The 19053-nt window shown below is 37.4% G+C and overlaps 2 protein-coding genes across 3 annotated transcripts; one reads left to right on the forward strand and one right to left on the reverse strand.

Annotated features, from left to right (window-relative positions):
- Positions 1–5197, forward strand: LOC106647318 (uncharacterized). Its single transcript, XM_014363645.2, has 3 exons — positions 1–359; positions 872–4325; positions 4397–5197. The coding sequence occupies exons 2-3, from the start codon at positions 876–878 to the stop codon at positions 4667–4669; spliced, it is 3723 nt and encodes a 1240-aa protein (XP_014219131.2). The 5' UTR covers positions 1–359; positions 872–875; the 3' UTR covers positions 4670–5197.
- On the reverse strand, positions 5112–12313 carry Papss (3'-phosphoadenosine 5'-phosphosulfate synthase). Of its 2 annotated transcripts, none has more exons than XM_089591710.1 (7): positions 11494–12313; positions 7705–8149; positions 7260–7618; positions 6680–7114; positions 6362–6571; positions 5984–6266; positions 5112–5912 (listed from the first exon to the last, which is right to left on the reverse strand). In XM_089591710.1, the coding sequence occupies exons 1-7, from the start codon at positions 11788–11790 to the stop codon at positions 5824–5826; spliced, it is 2118 nt and encodes a 705-aa protein (XP_089447836.1). In that variant the 5' UTR covers positions 11791–12313; the 3' UTR covers positions 5112–5823. The 2 variants fall into 2 exon arrangements, with proteins under 2 accessions (XP_089447836.1, XP_089447837.1); XM_089591711.1 differs by lacking the exon at positions 11494–12313 and adding an exon at positions 8341–8516.
- Positions 12314–19053: the final 6740 nt, after the last annotated feature.

Here is a 19053-nt window from a genome sequence, read left to right on the forward strand (position 1 = left end):
TTGTATAACAAACGCCCAACGCGGCACCACAGTACAATACCATCGCTCACATATTAAACAGTAAACTGTCGGATGTAGCTACGTGTTACTACTTAAATTTTTACAGGAAACAAAGAAACTGTATTAACCATGTAGGTTATCGTTATTAAAAACAGTCAAAACCCAATAATCTGTATCAGCATTGGATGTACTGAATATTGTTATAAGTTTGTACATCCATCTACCAGCCACGGAATAAGTATATACTTGGCTGAAACCTCGACCTCAAAAAAGGAAAGTTCACGCTTTTACAGGCCACGCGCCATCTGGATAGTGCCTCTATAAGAGTGGATACGACATTCTTATATCATGTTGTTACGGTGAGCTCAAAGTATACTTTTGATTCTAATTTAGTCTATCATTCTATCGTAAGGGTTTTTTTTTTCATTCGGCGTATGTACAGTCTAACTACATCCATCGACTCTATGTGTACCCTACCCCTTTTTTAAAATTGTTTCCTGACGATTTGCTTCTACCTACTTACAATCAGGATTTCAATTTAAAGATGCTTGGGCTTAATAGATTGTTGGTCTTGCAAATTTCATTCTAACTCACATACCTGGGTAGGATTATGTAAATTGAAAGGGTTTAATCTTGAATAATGGGTTTTTACATAAGTATATCAAAGAAGCTTGAAATGATTCTGAGGGTGTTTTAGTAAGAGCTTGTACCCTAGCTTGCATGCCTATCTGTAAGCATTATTTGCAGAGAATCGTACACATTATTTTGGGCATGATTTTTAATGCAAGAAAATAGAAAGTAAAAGTAATGAAATTGAAATGTTGTACCAATAAACTTTACTGTATTTATAAAAAGATTGTCCTTTTTTCAGGTAAATGAATCTAGATGTAGTAAAGATGGGAGATTTCTTAGCAAATGTTGCTAATTTGAATAAGTCTATTAACGCAAAAAGCAATGTAACCCATTCAAAAGTCTCCAATCATGTGAAAGAAAAGTTTGTTGCCCAAAAAATAAGAAACATGAACGACCTTCAAAAGGCTACTCCTTGTCTCAAGTTGCCTTCAATATTATCACCAGACATTAAGAAAAATGTAGAAATGTCTGAAGAGATCAAACAAAAGTTCAAAAAATACTGTCGTGTCTGTGCAGGAATGAAAGTTCCAATGATTGACTTTTTCAGTGCAAAAGGTAATCAAATGAGATTACTTCAGCAAATACAACATCTGGAGGATATTAACAAAGATACTAGTTTATCTACTCAAATATGTATGGAGTGCATCTGTGAAATACGAGCAAGTTACAAGCTTTTTATGCAAATTAAAAAGGCTGAAATGAAATTGCAGTCCATTTATGATTCACTCAATAAAGTCTCACAAGAGACGGATATTCACGTTAAGAGTGAAGTTGAGTCTGACACATCTGACTCACCAAGGAAACTGGAAAATATTGAATCAAATATTAGTTATGATAGCCAATCTTTCAAAATGGAAATGTTTGAAGAAACAGATTATGAAGAGCATTATGATGAAGTTGACGATACTTTTAATGAAGAAGATGAAGCTATTTTTGAAGAATTTGATCCTATTGACATTTCTGATGAACAAAAATTCAATGAACCGTCTTCGTCTAATGAAATTTCTTACAAATTTGATGATTTAGTTAATTCATACACAAAAATTGATACAGAGGAAAAAAATCAGTTTCTAGTTGTTCCAAAAACGAAGGAAACAGATAACACTATAAAAGTTGAAGATTTTTCTTCACCTCCCAATCATTCACCTAAAAGGCCTAATATACTGAAGAGAAAGGCAATAACGGAACACATGAATGATGGTGATCCTAATAAAAGTAAAAATATAGATACCACAAAATTAAACATGGATTTAAGAGTGAAAATTCCAAGACTCAATTTAGATAAGCCAATCAATGTAGACTCAAAAAAAGGAGACATTATTTACGTTACTGCAAAGGGTAATAAACCTAATGAAATGCTTTTAATTAAAGTAAAAAAAATTGAAAAAAATGAAAAGTCAGTAAAGCCTACTTCGATTGTCGGTAAACCGAGTAAAAACGACATTGATGAACAAATAGAGCTGTATAAAAGAAGGAAAGCAGCGATTATGGGTGATGTCTCCAATTTGTCAGACAGTGTCATCGAAAATACAGAAGTAAGAAAAGGAAAGTACTTCTCAGACGATGAAGATACCCCTAGCAACATGAAGAATTATTTTACACAAAAGCGGCATGAAGATTCTATGCCAACTTTATCAGATTCATCCCAAGATATCAAACTTAAGCTAAAGTATCCAGATATTGGAAAAAAAGCCTATGACAAGGATGTGTCGGAAGAATGCATCAATAGATTGAAGTCGATCTTAGGTCAAAAGGATGAGTACATTAGTGATTTCATTAGCCATTTGAAGCAACGCAAAATCATTATATCTCGTTTAAAAGACGAGGACGTAATCGCCCTGTACGAAGCAAAAAACAACGTTGTCATCCAAAAGCCACATATTCCCGAAGAAGAGCCAGAAGAGGATAATACCGATCCCTTTGAACCTCAGGAAAGTTTTGACTGCGACTTTTGCTTCGAAAGCTTCAAATCTCTTGAGCTGGAATTCGCGCACGAAAAGAATCATGAAATAAAACTGATGCATTACTGTTTTGACTGCGAGACGGAGTTTATCTCGTACAAAGCAAAACGAGCTCACAACGCGACGTGCATTCACAAAGTTTTGTGCAGGTTTTGCGAAATGGTGCTTGATACCAAGGGAAAAAAACGCCAGCACGAACAGAAGCACTGCGACGATGAGTATGGACAGCTGTGCGACAGATGCGGCGAGAAGTTCAAACATCAAGGCACCCTAGATCAGCACTTAAAAATCAAGCACATGAAGCTTGAAAAGGTCTTCAAGTGTCCGCAGTGTCCGAAAAAATTTGCCTTCAGGACGAAACTGACCTTTCACCTAAAAACTGTGCACACGACTAGCCGTGCTTATCTCTGTGAGGACTGTGGTTCGAACTTCAAGAACCCGGCGAGCTTGCGGCACCACAGGGTACGCAAGCATCAGATATCAAACAACACGAAAGAGTGCAAAGAGTGCCACAAGATGATACTAGTGTATAGCATGTCCAAGCACATGAGCACTCACAAATCGTACAGCATTCAGTGCGAGCACTGCGACAAAAAGTTCAAAAACACCTCGACGTTGAAGCAACACATGCGGATTCACGAGGACCAGAGGCAATACAAGTGTGATCACTGTGGTGTCGGCTTCAACCGCAGAGACGGCCTTAGGTTGCATCTAAGGGTTCACGAGAAGGGCGAAAATAGCAAAGGAATCAAGGAGTGCTCGTGCCAGGTTTGCGGACGAAAGTTCCCGAATCACTCGACACTAGTCATCCATCGAAACCGCGATCACCGGGACGGCCGCAATTACACTTGTAACATTTGCAACAGGTCGATGGTTTCGACCCGATCGCTGGAGTGGCACATGACGCACATACACAACGAATCGTATCCGATAACGGATAGCTCGGGCATCGACGCCGAGACGAAGCGAATCATGTGCAAGCACTGCGACAAAACCTTCAAGACCGAGATGATTCTGCGCAATCACGTGAAAAACACTCACATCGAGAAGGAGCCCATGAACTGTCTTGACTGTAATCTGACGTTCACCTCCGAGGTGCGCCTAAAGCACCACATGATGATTACCCACAATCGGATGGAGGGCACCTTGGGCTGTCCTCACTGCCCCAAACGTTTCGTCAACCACTTGAGACTCAAGACCCACATGATATCGCATTCGGAGGAACGACCCTTCACCTGTGATGATTGCGGCTTCATGCTCAAGACGAAGATTCAGTTGGTCAAGCACAAGCAGAATCGCCACAGTAACGAGCGTCCGCTCCAGTGCAAGTACTGTCCACATACTTGCAAGCAAGTCAGTGCTCTGGTGTGCCATGAGCGGACCCACACGAATGAAAGACCTTACGCCTGCAGTGTTTGCCAGCAGAAGTTCAAGTATCTCGGGGATAGGAACAAGCACGAGCGAAGGCACGAATCTCTCGGTGGTTCTGGATTCAAGAGGATCATTACGAGTAGGGATAGTACTGGTGGTACGTCGAGAAAGAGGAACAGGAAAAAGAAAAATCCGCTGCTCGTTGAGTTTGCCGAGCAAGGAGATCATTTCGAGGTTGTCAGCGAAGAGTACATTGACGAAAATGGAGTCGTGAGCATTGAGTCCTTCGATCCGTCGTCAGAGAATGCCAAACTGGACGGGGAATCGACAGCTTCAAATTCAAGAGTCTCCTTTGAGCAGGTACGTTCGATTTTAGAATATCTTAAATGTGTTCAATTGCATGCAACTCATAAAACTATTGTGTTTTGCAGGTTTACGTGGATAACTTAGCTTTAACAGCTAGTAATGACGAAGTGGCTACCAGAGATGAAGACGTGGAAAATCAGATGGAGACGCAAATGATGTCCCAATTGCCGCCTGTAACTGTCATTCAAATTGAAGAACAAGACGAAGCAGGAAATGTTACTATAGTACCGTATACCTTAGTGGACAATCTATCAAGTCGTACGTCTGATATGCAAGTTAACGTACCTTCCACCTTGATGTTACAGCGATTGACGAACACGTCACTTCGCAAAAGTTAATCGATCGCTACTGCGTAGTGAATTTAACATTTACTGTATATGACAATTGATTAACATGCTCTTTCTTACTTTCTGTGCATTACAAAATGAGAAGCGGATTTATTCGTTGTCTTTAATATACTTTAAGTGTGTGAAGTACGATAAATTAAAACTATTTCGTTTTATTCTGAAAAGTATCAGACAAGAGCAATCGAGTGATAAATTTTAATAACTTAAAACTGTCCTTATAAATAAAATCATGTAAAGTAAAATAGGATTGAAAAGATTGATGAGTTAGATGACAATTAGGTATACGAAATAATGTCGTATCTTTCACAGAACAAAGTTTTTTTTGATAAATTATATATACTTGGTTTAGCAAGTACTAGTTTTCACAAAATATCATTAAATGAAAATTATGATATTCAGGTTCCAGTTATGTGAGAAAATAATAAAACAACACTTTATGAGCATGAAATTTACATTTAGAAATTCATGTATTATGTACAATAACTGATGATTGTAATAAAGATTTAAAAATACTTACAATTGATAACACATTAATTATCTTTAACATACAAACAATGATAAATTATATAGAAACTCAAATATTTTGCCATCTCTTTAAAGTATATATAAAATATAATAGCCCAGTTCAACCTGTTTACTTTCTGTACATACATATAATAGACTCTGTTACATAGAAACATATATTATAGTTAATTTCGGGGATAAACAAGAAAAGCAAGAGAAGTAGTAATTATGCATAGAAGTGGATTTTTTTATGCCACAAGTTACTATGCGACTTTGAATCTAGAATTATAAGTGAAGTTGAAAATAAATTTTTTTTATAATATAAAAAATAAAAATAAGTGCAGGACTTTTACGACAAAGCGTGTGGGTGTTGAAATCGCCATGTACGCGGATACACCAGTGAAATTGAGCGTGTGTACATGTTACCTGAAAAAGTTTGTCAAAAATGGAATGCAAAATAGTTAAGATTCGCTAGAGTTATCTTACATATTGTTTTTTTTGCACAAGTGTCGTATTTACAATATTAATTAAAAATGATACTCCAGCGCTAATCATCAGCTTTCCAAATTGATATAAAATAGTCTTAACGTTAAAAACCAATTGATTAAAATATTATTTTTTTTTTTTTCGTCGTTGATCGTTCATTTGTTTTGATAATACTTTGCAAGTACGTCCCAAGCTTTGGGAGCCATAAAACCATTCGGCGGCAGCTCGCCGATTCTCGCGAAATCTGCAAACGAGACGGTAAATTCAGTCATAGTTATAATTCATGAGAGTAAAAATGAAAAAAGTAAAACTCACTTCTCATCCTCGTCCCTGAGATGAAGTCAAAATCTTGCTTCCGAGCGGGGTCGAAAAAGGCCATTTTTTTATTGACCATGTCGTAGGCAGCAACCTTGAAGGGAATGATTTCCAGTTTCTGCAGGCCTCGGGCCATGGATAGGACGCGAGCGCCATGAGTCGGATCGTAGAGATTACCATCGAGCGTCGCGGTGCTATCGGGATGTGGAATACCCGCGGGATCCCGGCCCACGATGTAGAAATTTGCACCCGCGTTCATTCGCGCCTTTGCGTGCCATTGGACCTGATGCGAATTGAAGTAGACACGTATTAGATACTCCATCATTTATTTTTGTTTCATACGTATTCGAGCTCGTAAAATAAAAAATAAAAAATCACCTCGACCGGTCCGGCATACATCATCGGGCTCGGAAAGATGGCCAGCAGAGTTGATTTGGCGTCGAGCACACCATCTTCCAGGACGGCTTTGTGTTGCAGCATACGCGTCTCGAGAGGCACGTCGTCGTCCTTTGTCCAGCCACCTAGCGGGTGCAACAGCAAAACCGGGTTCTTGAAGCCCCTCTCCTCCAACAGTCGCCTCCTCGTATCCTATTACGATCGTCGGTGGATGTAAACGTACATTCATGAACAATAAAATTTCTTCAAAAAAAAAAAAAAAAAAAAAAAAACAAATGATTCCTCAACAGGTATACACACCTGCATCAGAAGCGCGTGCCCGTTGTGTATGGGATTCCTCAGCTGGAAGGCAAAGACCGCGTCGGCGTTCATAGCTCGGCAGCGGTCGCGTATCTCGTTGGGTGTGAGCCGATACTCGTCGAGATTGTCGTTCCAGCGTATGCGCTCGAAAACCTCGAGTTCGCCGCCGAGCAGCCAGTCACCCGACTCCAGGACCATCCTCACGCTCGGGTGGCCCGGATTACTCGTGCCAAACTGCCAGCCGCATCGCTCCTCCTTCCGGTGAAAGTAGAACTCTGGACGACGGAGGATCGCCAGATCGGCCTTGTCGTACCTCAGACAGATGGCCGGCTGGTCCTCCAGACGGTCCTTGTCCGCCGTACTGACGGCCAACACTATGGGGATCGATTGATTGATCTCCTTGCCATCGTGCAGCAGACACTTGAGATGCTGCACCTGCAACAATTGTTTTTCGATTTCGGAGCCAGATCGAGAGATAAGAAGGTCGTTGCAGCAGATAACGCGCGACGGGCGATAAGATCGGTATCGAATCGTTGCGAGCTCTCCCGCTGACAGTCGCCATGTGTAACCGATAACACACCTGGAGATACTGCTCCTCGCGCATGAAGCCCGTCAAGGGCGCGGCCCAGCCCTCGGCGAGCACCTGCATCCACTGCACGTCGACCTTGCCGATCTCGAGTTTCTGGAGGCTCAGGGCCTCGGCTCTGGCCGCTTGAAGCCTAGCAGCGGGGACGAAGAGCTCACGGACCCGCGCCCCGGGTTCCGACTCCTCGGGAATGATGCGCTTCTTTTGAAGGAACCGGACCACACGGAGGGCCGACTCCTCGGGCGTGCAGTTGACCGTCGTGACGACGAGGTCGGGCCGCGAGGGCCGCTCGTACGACTGATCGATCCCCGTGAAACCTTTGATCGCCCCCTGGCGCGCCTTTTTGTACAGACCTGCGTGGACGAACCGAATTGTTTTTAATTTGGGAGGATTTGTGAGAAAACAGTGTATAAATAAATGCGATGGTGGCGATACGTACCCTTGACGTCCCTGGATTCGCAGACGTCGAGCGGCGTGTCGACAAAGACCTCGAAGAACGGGAGCTCGAACTCGTTGTGGATGTTGCGAGCCATGAGCCGGTCCTCCTCGAAGGGCGAGACGAAGCTGCACAGGCATATCTGTCCACTGTCGGCGAACAACTTGGCGACCTCGGCGACGCGCCTGATGTTCTCCGTGCGATCCTCCGGGCTGAAGGTGAGGTTGCTGTTGAGGCCGGTGCGCACGTTGTCGCCGTCGAGGCCGTACGCGGCGATGCCCATGTCGACGAGACAAGCCTCCAGTTGGAAGGCTATCGAGGTCTTGCCCGCTCCGGAGAGGCCCGTAAACCAGACGGTGCAACCACGGAAGCCGCGCACTGTGCCCAGGGCACGGCCCCGCTTCTGGCGCGACACATGGTGCGCTTGGAAGGACACGTTCGTGCAAGTCTGCGAATGACACGTGGAGAGGCTTTTTAGGTACAACAATCGCGTTTTCAAATTTATTTACATGTTTATTGTTTTGTTTCAAGGTTTGCGATCGTGTTGGTCAGCAAGTAGTTGGTGGGACGATGTCAGATAAATAAGATGCATAATCGTTAAAGTGCAAAAAGAAGAAGAAGAAATTAAAGAATTCGTACTTCGATGGAATCGTCGTTCCCGAGCGGCAGGAGTTGTCGAGATGGCATTATTTCGTTGTGCCGAACGTCGCGCGCTACTTAATTTTTTGCCACGGAATGACGGACATTTAAGAACTCACTCTCATTTTGATGCATCTTTATCTTGGCGCTCTTTGATAAGATAGATACATTTTTGATCGATGCGCATTTGATGATTAAGAGTAATAATCATCTTTTTGTTTTAATTTGTTTTTGATTTAAAAAAAAAAAAAAAAAAAAAAAAAAAAAAAAACAAATCATCCAGGTAAGAGAAATTATAAATTCCATGCATTACTTTTACCGTGAGTAAGCATCGGTACAAAAGTGGAGCAATATATACTTTGGGTCCGGTTTTGAGCATCGTATGTATGTATGTATATACGCAGGTACAGGTTTTTATCCGATCGAGCGCAAGAGTAAAGTTTATCTTAACGACATAGAAAGTGACTCTTCATTTTCTTTAAAATCAAAGATAATTTTATAAAGCTTGCGAAAGTACACGTAGTTTTTTTCCATTAATTTCGTAGTTATCAATAACGTAAATAAAAAATACGTTATTTAAGCAATAACGTTGAAAATAATGAGTAAATTTATTATAACTCTTATGTTGTACAAAGGAAAGATATTGTGTGGATATCATTATTGAGCAATAGATAAAATAGGATCAATTTTTGCTTCTAATGACCTACATTTATACAAAGGCCTCATTTTGTTAGATGATATCATTATTCAATACGATGTATTAAGTATCTAGTTGGATCACAGTATATAAATGACCAAGAAATATGATACGAAGTAAATGTAATTTGTGTCAAGATAAACTAAGAGGCAAATTTTTTCTTCTAAAAAGCTATTAATAGTTTTTTTGTTATCGTCACTTGCATAAGTATTTATTAAATACTTTATATCATATGACTTGATAAAAGATCAAAGTGATAAATATAGTTTTCATCAATAATCAGACAATATTTCGACAGACACTTTACGATAATGTAAATATTTTTATGTTTAATAATAAGTAAATATTAGCATTAAAAAAAAAAATAAATAAAAAAACAAAATGTTCACACATAATTCGGATGAAAAAATTGTAATTATGAAGGTAAGGTTTTTGCACATGATTTCTCGTTGAGAAGGTAAAGGAAGTGGGTCAAACGTGGGTCAATAACTCGAGACGATACCAAAGAAATAGAAAGTACAAACTTATACATGCGTGTGAGAAATCAATGTCATGCAAATGTGTAAACAGCTTTAACGGTGCATTGGAAATTTTTAGGCCTTGAGAAAAAAAAATATATGTATATATTTTTTTTTGCTAAGAGAAAACAATTAGGAATAATAGTTTGTCCATTGTTATAGTTGATATAAAAATGTCTTGGTAAAAAAAATTCTGTTTCAGCAATTTTTAAACGTATGAAATCGTGTGTACAACAATTTTTTAACTGATTAGCAGCAAAAAAATTTATCATGCATTTCTCCTTAATCTAAAAATAATTAAATATCAGTAATAAGTTTATTATCAAACCCAAACCGTATCGTTTGAAATTTCCATGTATTAATAACACACTTGAGAGAACTGAATTCACGACTGATGCTTATATTTTGTTTTTTTAAAGTCAAGTAGGTGGTTAACGTCGTAAAATCGTAAGCTATGATTTATATACTCTGAGCGACTATCCGATGAAATCGCAGTACGTAAACGCGTGCGTGTACAGTTGCAGACACGATTACAATGATTAGTTTCGCAACATGTAATCAGATAATATTCGGTAATTATGCTATACAAAACGAATGCATATCGTCTGACACACGACACTTACGGTTACACAGTATGCTCAGTTTAATTTGTACGTGTATCGAATAATTTAAATTCATCAAACAATTTTATATCTTTATAATTCTCAACTTTAATTACACATATATTTATGTGGGGAAAGAATTATACACTTTAAGTATCCAAGTACATCATAAATGTTAACGTAATATTTTTCAAAGAGCAAAATAATAAAACATTCTTGGAACATTGTTATACTTATTATACGTGACATTGTTTTCGTGGTCGTAAACTTATACACTATGTTTATGTTACGATAATTTGGGAAATTTTTGTAGCTCTTACGCAAAAAACGTTACGAATACAATAATAATAACAAACGGTACAGATTACGAAGAATAGCTGTTCTATCATTGTCTTGACGAATGTAAAAAAAAAGATGCTTTTAAATGGGTTTTTTCCACGGAAAGCATAAAACCCATCGTCACGTATAACAATAACGTCACATATACCGACAAAATCGTTATCGCTTTGCCTATACATCACTTCGTCACGCTCAAGAAGCCGATTAGATAATCGAGTCATCCCGAAGGATAAACACGTGTCGTGTAAAATGCTAGATGACCGAAAAACAAAAGAATTATTCAAACCACTTGGGCAATGTCACTGTCAAACAGATAACATTAATAATAATAATAATAAAAAAAAAGACGGAGGAGCTAGCCGCTTCCGCAAACGCGAGAGTATATATTATCATCTGGCGATCGAAGCTTTGATTTTCGCGCCGGAACGCGAGAATAGATATTACAGTCACGTGCAAGCTCAAGCTCTCTATAAAGCTCTCTTGCGTGCATACAATATAAATATGGCCCCGCGCGAGTCCTGCCTGCGCCAACTCCGTGCATTTATTATAAGGTTCGAAAAAAAGTGCACGAGGCGGGCTTAAGCGTGATACTTGTGAAAAAGTAAAAAGGAAAAGTAGAAACTTTTGACGCACTCTCACCGCGAGTGTTATTGTAATATACACAGGTATAGGAGTACTTGTGAAGAAAGTTGCGGAACTCCCGGTTAACGCGCGCGCTCCAAACTTGCTCGACGGGAACGTAAAGTCGCACGTTATGTTCTCGAAGGTTTCGACGGACATTAAGTAAATTTCTCTCTCTTCCTCGTAAAAAAGCACGTAGGTATTTTCCTAAAGTGCAAACTTTATCGATGACGAAGGGGTAATTGGGGGTTTTTGGTGAAGAAGAAGAAAAAAAAAGCGCTGAAGCAAAAATATTTGTAAAATCTTGGTAGATGCCGTGGTGAAAGCACCAACAGCGGGGGAGCTGCTGCACACGTGATACTAGTATACCACTGACCGTCATGATCTTTTTGCTGGGCACTTGGAGCTGGGCATCCTCGTCATCGGCGCTGCTGCGACACGGTCCGTTCGACGTGTCGACTGCTGCAGGCTCGAGCTGATGGCGTCTTCTGCTCCCGGCTGTAAGGGATGCATCGCCATCGGCTTTGCTGCTGTTGCTGCACCTTTTGATCATGTTGATGGGCTGATGTCCGTTTGTTTCGCTCTCGGGACAAGCCGCCGAGGAAGCAACGATCAGCTGCTGTACGTGGCACTTGAGCAGCGTGCCACGCGCCTCCAAAACCTTCGACGACATAAATGACACTGGTCACCAGGACACTCTGTTTTACTGGCACCACCTGCACCGACTCCTACCATAGGTAGAATTGATGCCCCGGACACGCGATTCTTCGCGTTACAGCAGAGTTGGGCGCTTTTAAACTAATATATATATACTCTTCCTCCTCCTCCTCTTCCAGCCCCTCTCCATTGGCACTCGAGGCACTCGAGCAGATGTCGTGGATTTTCAGGGTATACATATATATAACACAACATTTTTTGTGTTCCTCCGCCTCTCACTTTCTCGCTCCTTTCTTCCTTCCTCGCCAGTTTGACTGGAGCTGATGCCCATCACTTATACCGCGTTGTACCATTATATTTACCGATCTCGATGACTCGCGTTTTAATTTTTTTTTCTCTAAAGCCTACAAATACGTAGGTACTTATACTCTGCGTTCTCGTTTTTGACGTTTTCGGAGCAACTGAGCGAGCAGCCAGTACTTACACATGCACCATGACAATTGGTATATAAGATATACAACCATGGCATGGCATCCTCGTCGTCATCAGCTGCTCTGCAGTGTTAAAAAATCCGCGCACGCGCTTCGAATGTTGGCTCAGTTGACTCTCTTTGCTCTTGCTTCCTCTTCTGTGTTCCAATTTTTTTTTTTTTTCCTTTTTTTTAAACAATTGTACTCATACGGGTTTGGAAAAGTACAATACAGATTATGACGGTTCACGTCTTCAGAGATCGGTATTCACGTAATACATGCAATTACCAGTCCAGGAATTGTTTTCATCTGCTACGTTTATTTTAAAATCAAGTGCGAAACCGTACATCTGATTGCTGATCTCGTTTACCGATCTTGTTTATCAATCTCTGTGCGAATGGATGTTTATCACGTATAAACATACAATATTATATAAGTAGAGATGCGCAACAGTGGGGTCTATTTTATTGTTTTTATATATCTGTAGGGGGTTGGTCATGGGGGTTGATTGTTAAAAAAGTTTCACTGACTCCAATGCACAGTATAAACATATATTGGGAACGCGTCTAATATTTTTAATTATTGATTCTAAATTTACAAACTTTGCTGTAATTTCTCTATACTAAGTCACAAAAGATTCCAAAAATTCATATTTTTGCATATAGCTATCTCGTTGACGTATATAAACACTATACCTAGGTGTACGTGTATTGACTCTCGTTAAATCATTAAAGATGCAGTACGTATATGTGGTACAGGTACAGATAAGATAAATCCAGTCAAATGCAAAACTGTGTTGTATTTTAAATACAATCTGCAGATAAAAGGAAAAAAACAACCAAGAGAGTGAGCTGCATTGTAATATATATACACATACTGTGTATAAGGTACACATATGCAAGTACAATCGTTTCTAAGGTTTTGCTTGTGCAATCAAAAAAGTTCTCGTTCGTTGCTGGTTGTACTGTTGTACATAATATACATATGTATAATATAACGATACCCAACATCGACATACATGTATATGTAATGTATACGCATTAGGTACGTGTGCGCGTGATTATCAGGTCCGATTAGATTTTTTCTATGTCTCCTTCTTGGTTTTCCACAAGGTCTATCTGATGTAAAAATAGATTTTTATTTTACTTTTTTTTTCGACCTCCGAACGTTCAGTGTACTGTAAAGGATACAGGATGTATTTCGCATAAGGTATTATTTCGTTACCGACTGGATTTCTATGTGAGATTTTACACAGGCGATATTGACCACGTATAATATATACCCTTTGTCACAAACTATTTTTCAATGTAAAAACAATTGGTTTTCTCTAGCTGCAAGTGGCATTGAGAATTTACTTCAATTTTTTTGTTTGAACAGACTTGAGGCGAGATATAAAGATATCCCAAATCAGCGTCTCAAGTTTTCGGTATACGACGAATTTGGGCCAACAATTTATTCTGATAATGATTCAGATTATCAAATGTTTTTAAGTAGATCTTGTTTTTCTGCAAGTACAATGCGTTATTTTTTCATTAGAAAAACAAGTACTGTCGATACTGTAATCAACAAAATATTTTCCAGCGAAAAATGGTGTAATATTCATCTCGAGGATAAAATTAGTTTTTAAGTATTCGAACACATGATTCATTATATTTAGTAAGAAAATAAAAAAGTAGTCTTGCTCATCGAGTATGATTATATACCATAGTATTGTATCAAATTAAAATTCTTTTTGTCGATCATAATAAGTTAAAGACTAAATTGATTATAATACACGGATTTTCTTTAAAATTGCAATTTGTATGATTCAATACTTATACATCATGTTTTGTACATTTTATCAGGAAAAATAAAAATATAGCTCATCAAGGCAAACAAATTTCAAAACATTATTAATATACTTTCCAAACAGTGTGCTCTATCTATGGTGATAATTTGACGATGCATCTTCGAAAATATTCGTATTGGATCGAAGTTTATTTTTTGTTGAACTTTTCGATTAGTATCGTAATGTACTTACTAGTAATTTCCGAAAATATTTGTAGAACTTGCAGTACAATAGGTATAAATGATCAAAAAACTAGAGTTTCAGGGGTCAATGGAAAAAAAAAAAAAAAAAAAAAAGAGCTTTGGTATCAGATAATTGCTTCATGATGCTGCTCTTGTCTTGTTAAAATTAAACAATTAAATTAAATACCATATTTACACTTTGTTATCTTTATGCACACTAACCATTACACGGTTGAGCAAAGAAAGAAGAATTTTACGAACGAATGATGTATCCTTCCGCAAACAGAGCCACTAACACTTAATGTATACAGTTGGACGTGCGAATTAAAAATTCTGAAGTAAAACTGGGCCACTGGAAAAACAACTCGTATCTTTTATACTTGGATAGGATTGCTCGGGTTCAGGGCGAGACCGTGAGTAATTTCCCCACTTATTCCTCCTCTCTCAGCTCCCTTGAGTTTTAAGGAAGCGTTGAAAGAAAAAAGCTCGTGCTCTCAAGAAGTTTTCCTTTTTTTTATCTAATGTCCTCACTGTGTAATGATTTATCTATAACAAATCGAATATATGATTGTATATGTAACTATAGTTAAATATCTGTTGCAAATAAACCCAATAGTAGCAACAAAAACTCTTCAGTACTCATGTTGAGGTTCTCGTTTTCTTTTACAATGGAGATTTATTGCAAGTATCGTATGAAAACGTAATTGTTGTACAGCTGGGTCAGGAAAATTAATTAACTGGTAATGAAATATTATTCAGTTTGCCCAAATTTTTTAGAAATAGTAGTAGTAGTAAAAACCATCTAAAAAGAAATCATTAGCAACACGAGCATAAAGCAACAATATATATATACAAGTATGCATATTTTAATAATCAACAGTATGACATTGAAAACGTCTGATGTTACCATTTCTTCATTTTGTACGTCTTCACGAGTGTTATTTCATAGTAAATTTTTTTTAAGTGTTTCGTTTTGCGACAGCAAAACACCTTCAGTCTCGCTTCAACTCCTCATGGAAATTGAGTCAAACGACACTTGATGTGCATTTTTTTCATTCAGAGAGGCTTAAAAAAATACTGTTAATATTAAACAATCAAAGCTATCACGATATCATCTGACAGATAAAAATCTACCCATTTTACGAAGCAAGTAAAAATATCCCTTTATAGTACATCTATTAATCAATCTGGTTATCAGATTATCAATGTAAATCTTCCAGAGCTTGTGTCATCTGAATTATATTCACGATGTGTATAAAAATATATAAATACGTCTCTTTTCCCTTAGTCTTTCTATTATAGTACCACTTGTTACACTTAACGATTTTAGATGTAAGTTGATCAACAAAATAATAAATCTCTGGTAGCATATATAGATTACAGTCATGTCAGACGTCAAAACTCTTGTTCAAAAGAAAATTCTATACAGTTCATGAATTAAAATGTCATATGGTCGATTGTATCAAACCATATAAGTAGAATATCTATTCGTTTGGAGGTCGATTTTTGGGTAAAAGATGAATTATAAACTTGCCGCAAATGTCAAGATTAACGTTATTTTTTTATCTACTATCTATCACATTAGTTGCGGCTGGTTTATAATTGAAAACATGGCTCTACTGTGAGTTGTAATAATTATTTCGATCAGCGCCATCTAGCGTCGCGGATTTTTGAACTAAAAAGTGGCCCTAAACTTTTGATCCACAGCATTAGCGCTTAGAGCCATTTAAGCAATTATAAACCAGCCGCAACTCGTTTTGTAGCTATAAAATAAAAAAATAACAGTATATGTGTTTTTGGCGGCAAGTTAACAATCTATTTTTTATCAAGAAATCGACGTCCTATGTATTTATACTTTTAAAGATAAATTTTTGAGTAAAAAATAGATTTTTAACTTGCCGCCAAAAACACACGTATCGTTATTTTTTCATTTTATAGCAACCACATGAGTTGCGGCTGGTTTATAAGTAATTAAACGGCTCTAGGGCTAAGCTGCCTAAAGCTCTCCATCAGAATTTCAGAAGCAATTTTTGGCCAAAAAAATCACTACCGCTAGATGGCGCTGATCGAAATAATTATTACTATAACTTATCGTAGAGTCATTTAATTGATTATAAACCAGCCGCAACTAATTGAGTAAACAGGAAATAAAAAGTTGACGTGATTAATGCTGTTTGCGGCAAGTTTACAATTTAATTTTTATCTGCAAATTGACCTATATATTTATACTTTTGGAAGTAAATTTTAGGTAAAAGATATATTAAGGGCCTTATCAACTTGCCGCAAATAGCACAGACAACGTCAACTTTTTATTTGATACGTACACAATTAGTTGCAGCTTGTTTATAATCAGATACATAGCTCTACTTTCAATTGTAATAATTACAGTACAGCCATGTAATCGTTAGTATATTTGCATGAATTAATACAAGGAAAAAAGTTCAACTTATTGAAGTTAAATATACCCGATGATAACAAGCACGATTTCTCATATTCTAGAAAAAAATCAAAGAAAACATGTTGATGGATGATGGATCCAAAGCTTGTATAAGTTTCTTGTAGTTTTTTTTTTTGGTAACAAGTGTACCCATGTACATGTCGTATTTGTAATTCTCACTAACATCGGAAGATAAATTAATAATTATAGAAAACAGATAGCTTCTTAAGTAACAGTAATTGCCCTCGACACATATTTATATGACTAAAACTTAGTAACTTCCTTAAGATATACTACTTGAAATCATGAACTTTTCGGAAAAAAAAACCTTCTTGAATTTTATAAATATAATTTCATTGCATTCTTCTAAAGTACATTAATTCGTGTGGTGCCTCGTGATATTTTTCATTTCCAAATTATCATCACAACAGTAGTGTTTAAATAAGTATGTTTATATAGTTTGAAGTAAACGTTTGCTATGGCATGCAGGGATACTTACCCATCAACATAATTTTTCACAGAGCTACGCAAAACCATCATCATACTAATATTATATTTGCTTTATTCAAACACGTTACTCATAGATAATAACAACAGGTTAAATACAACGTAAGATATCTCTTGTCAATCAATTAAACGTGTGTGCAATGCAATTGTCATCTTGATCCTTGCACCCCCCCCCCTACATAAGGCACCCTTGTGTAAACAAAAATCATTAATAGTAGTAATAGTAAAATAGTAGTACTTATAGTAATCATTACTAAGTAGTAAGTAGTCGATTTTACAAGCCCAATAAGACAAGTAGAACATTTAAGGTTTTGGAGGTCGATTCGCAGGTAAAAATTAAATTGTAAACTTGCCGCAAACAGTATTAATCACGTCAACTTTTCATTTTCTATCTATTAAATTAGTTGCGGCTGGTTTATAATCGACTAAATGGCTCTACGATAAGTTACAGTAATAATTATTTCGATCAGCGCCATCTAGCGGTATTTTTTTTTCGCCAAAAGTGGCCTCTAAAATTCTGAAACCGAGCATAAGCGCTTGGAGCCATTTAACCTATTATAAACCAGCCGCAACTTATCTTGTAGCTATAAAATGAAAAAATAACGATATATGTGTTTTTGGCGGCAAGTTAACAATCTATTTTTTACTAAAAATTAACCTCCTATGAATTTATACTTTTGAAGATAAATTTTCGAGTAAAAGATAGATTGTTTACTTGCCGCCAAAAACACATATATCGTTATTTTTTCATTTTATAGCTACAAGATAAGTTGCGGCTGGTTTATAATAGGTTAAATGGCTCCAAGCGCTTATGCTCGGTTTCAGAATTTTAGAGGCCACTTTTGGCGAAAAAAAAATACCGCTAGATGGCGCTGATCGAAATAATTATTACTGTAACTTATCGTAGAGCCATTTAGTCGATTATAAACCAGCCGCAACTAATTTAATAGATAGAAAATGAAAAGTTGACGTGATTAATACTGTTTGCGGCAAGTTTACAATTTAATTTTTACCTGCGAATCGACCTCCAAAACCTTAAATGTTCTACTTGTCTTATTGGGCTTGTAAAATCGACTACTTACTACTTAGTAATGATTACTATAAGTACTACTATTTTACTATTACTACTATTAATGATTTTTGTTTACACAAGGGTGCCTTATGTAGGGGGGGGGGTGCAAGGATCAAGATGACAATTGCATTGCACACACGTTTAATTGATTGACAAGAGATATCTTACGTTGTATTTAACCTGTTGTTATTATCTATGAGTAACGTGTTTGAATAAAGCAAATATAATATTAGTATGATGATGGTTTTGCGTAGCTCTGTGAAAAATTATGTTGATGGGTAAGTATCCCTGCATGCCATAGCAAACGTTTACTTCAAACTATATAAACATACTTATTTAAACACTACTGTTGTGATGATAATTTGGAAATGAAAAATATCACGAGGCACCACACGAATTAATGTACTTTAGAAGAATGCAATGAAATTATATTTATAAAATTCAAGAAGGTTTTTTTTTCCGAAAAGTTCATGATTTCAAGTAGTATATCTTAAGGAAGTTACTAAGTTTTAGTCATATAAATATGTGTCGAGGGCAATTACTGTTACTTAAGAAGCTATCTGTTTTCTATAATTATTAATTTATCTTCCGATGTTAGTGAGAATTACAAATACGACATGTACATGGGTACACTTGTTACCAAAAAAAAAAACTACAAGAAACTTATACAAGCTTTGGATCCATCATCCATCAACATGTTTTCTTTGATTTTTTTCTAGAATATGAGAAATCGTGCTTGTTATCATCGGGTATATTTAACTTCAATAAGTTGAACTTTTTTCC

The sequence above is a fragment of the Copidosoma floridanum genome, unplaced genomic scaffold, assembly GCF_036245765.1.
Source record: "Copidosoma floridanum isolate Cflo_tuat_1 unplaced genomic scaffold, Cflo_Japanese_pri ptg000013l, whole genome shotgun sequence".
Classification (NCBI taxonomy): domain Eukaryota; kingdom Metazoa; phylum Arthropoda; class Insecta; order Hymenoptera; family Encyrtidae; genus Copidosoma; species Copidosoma floridanum.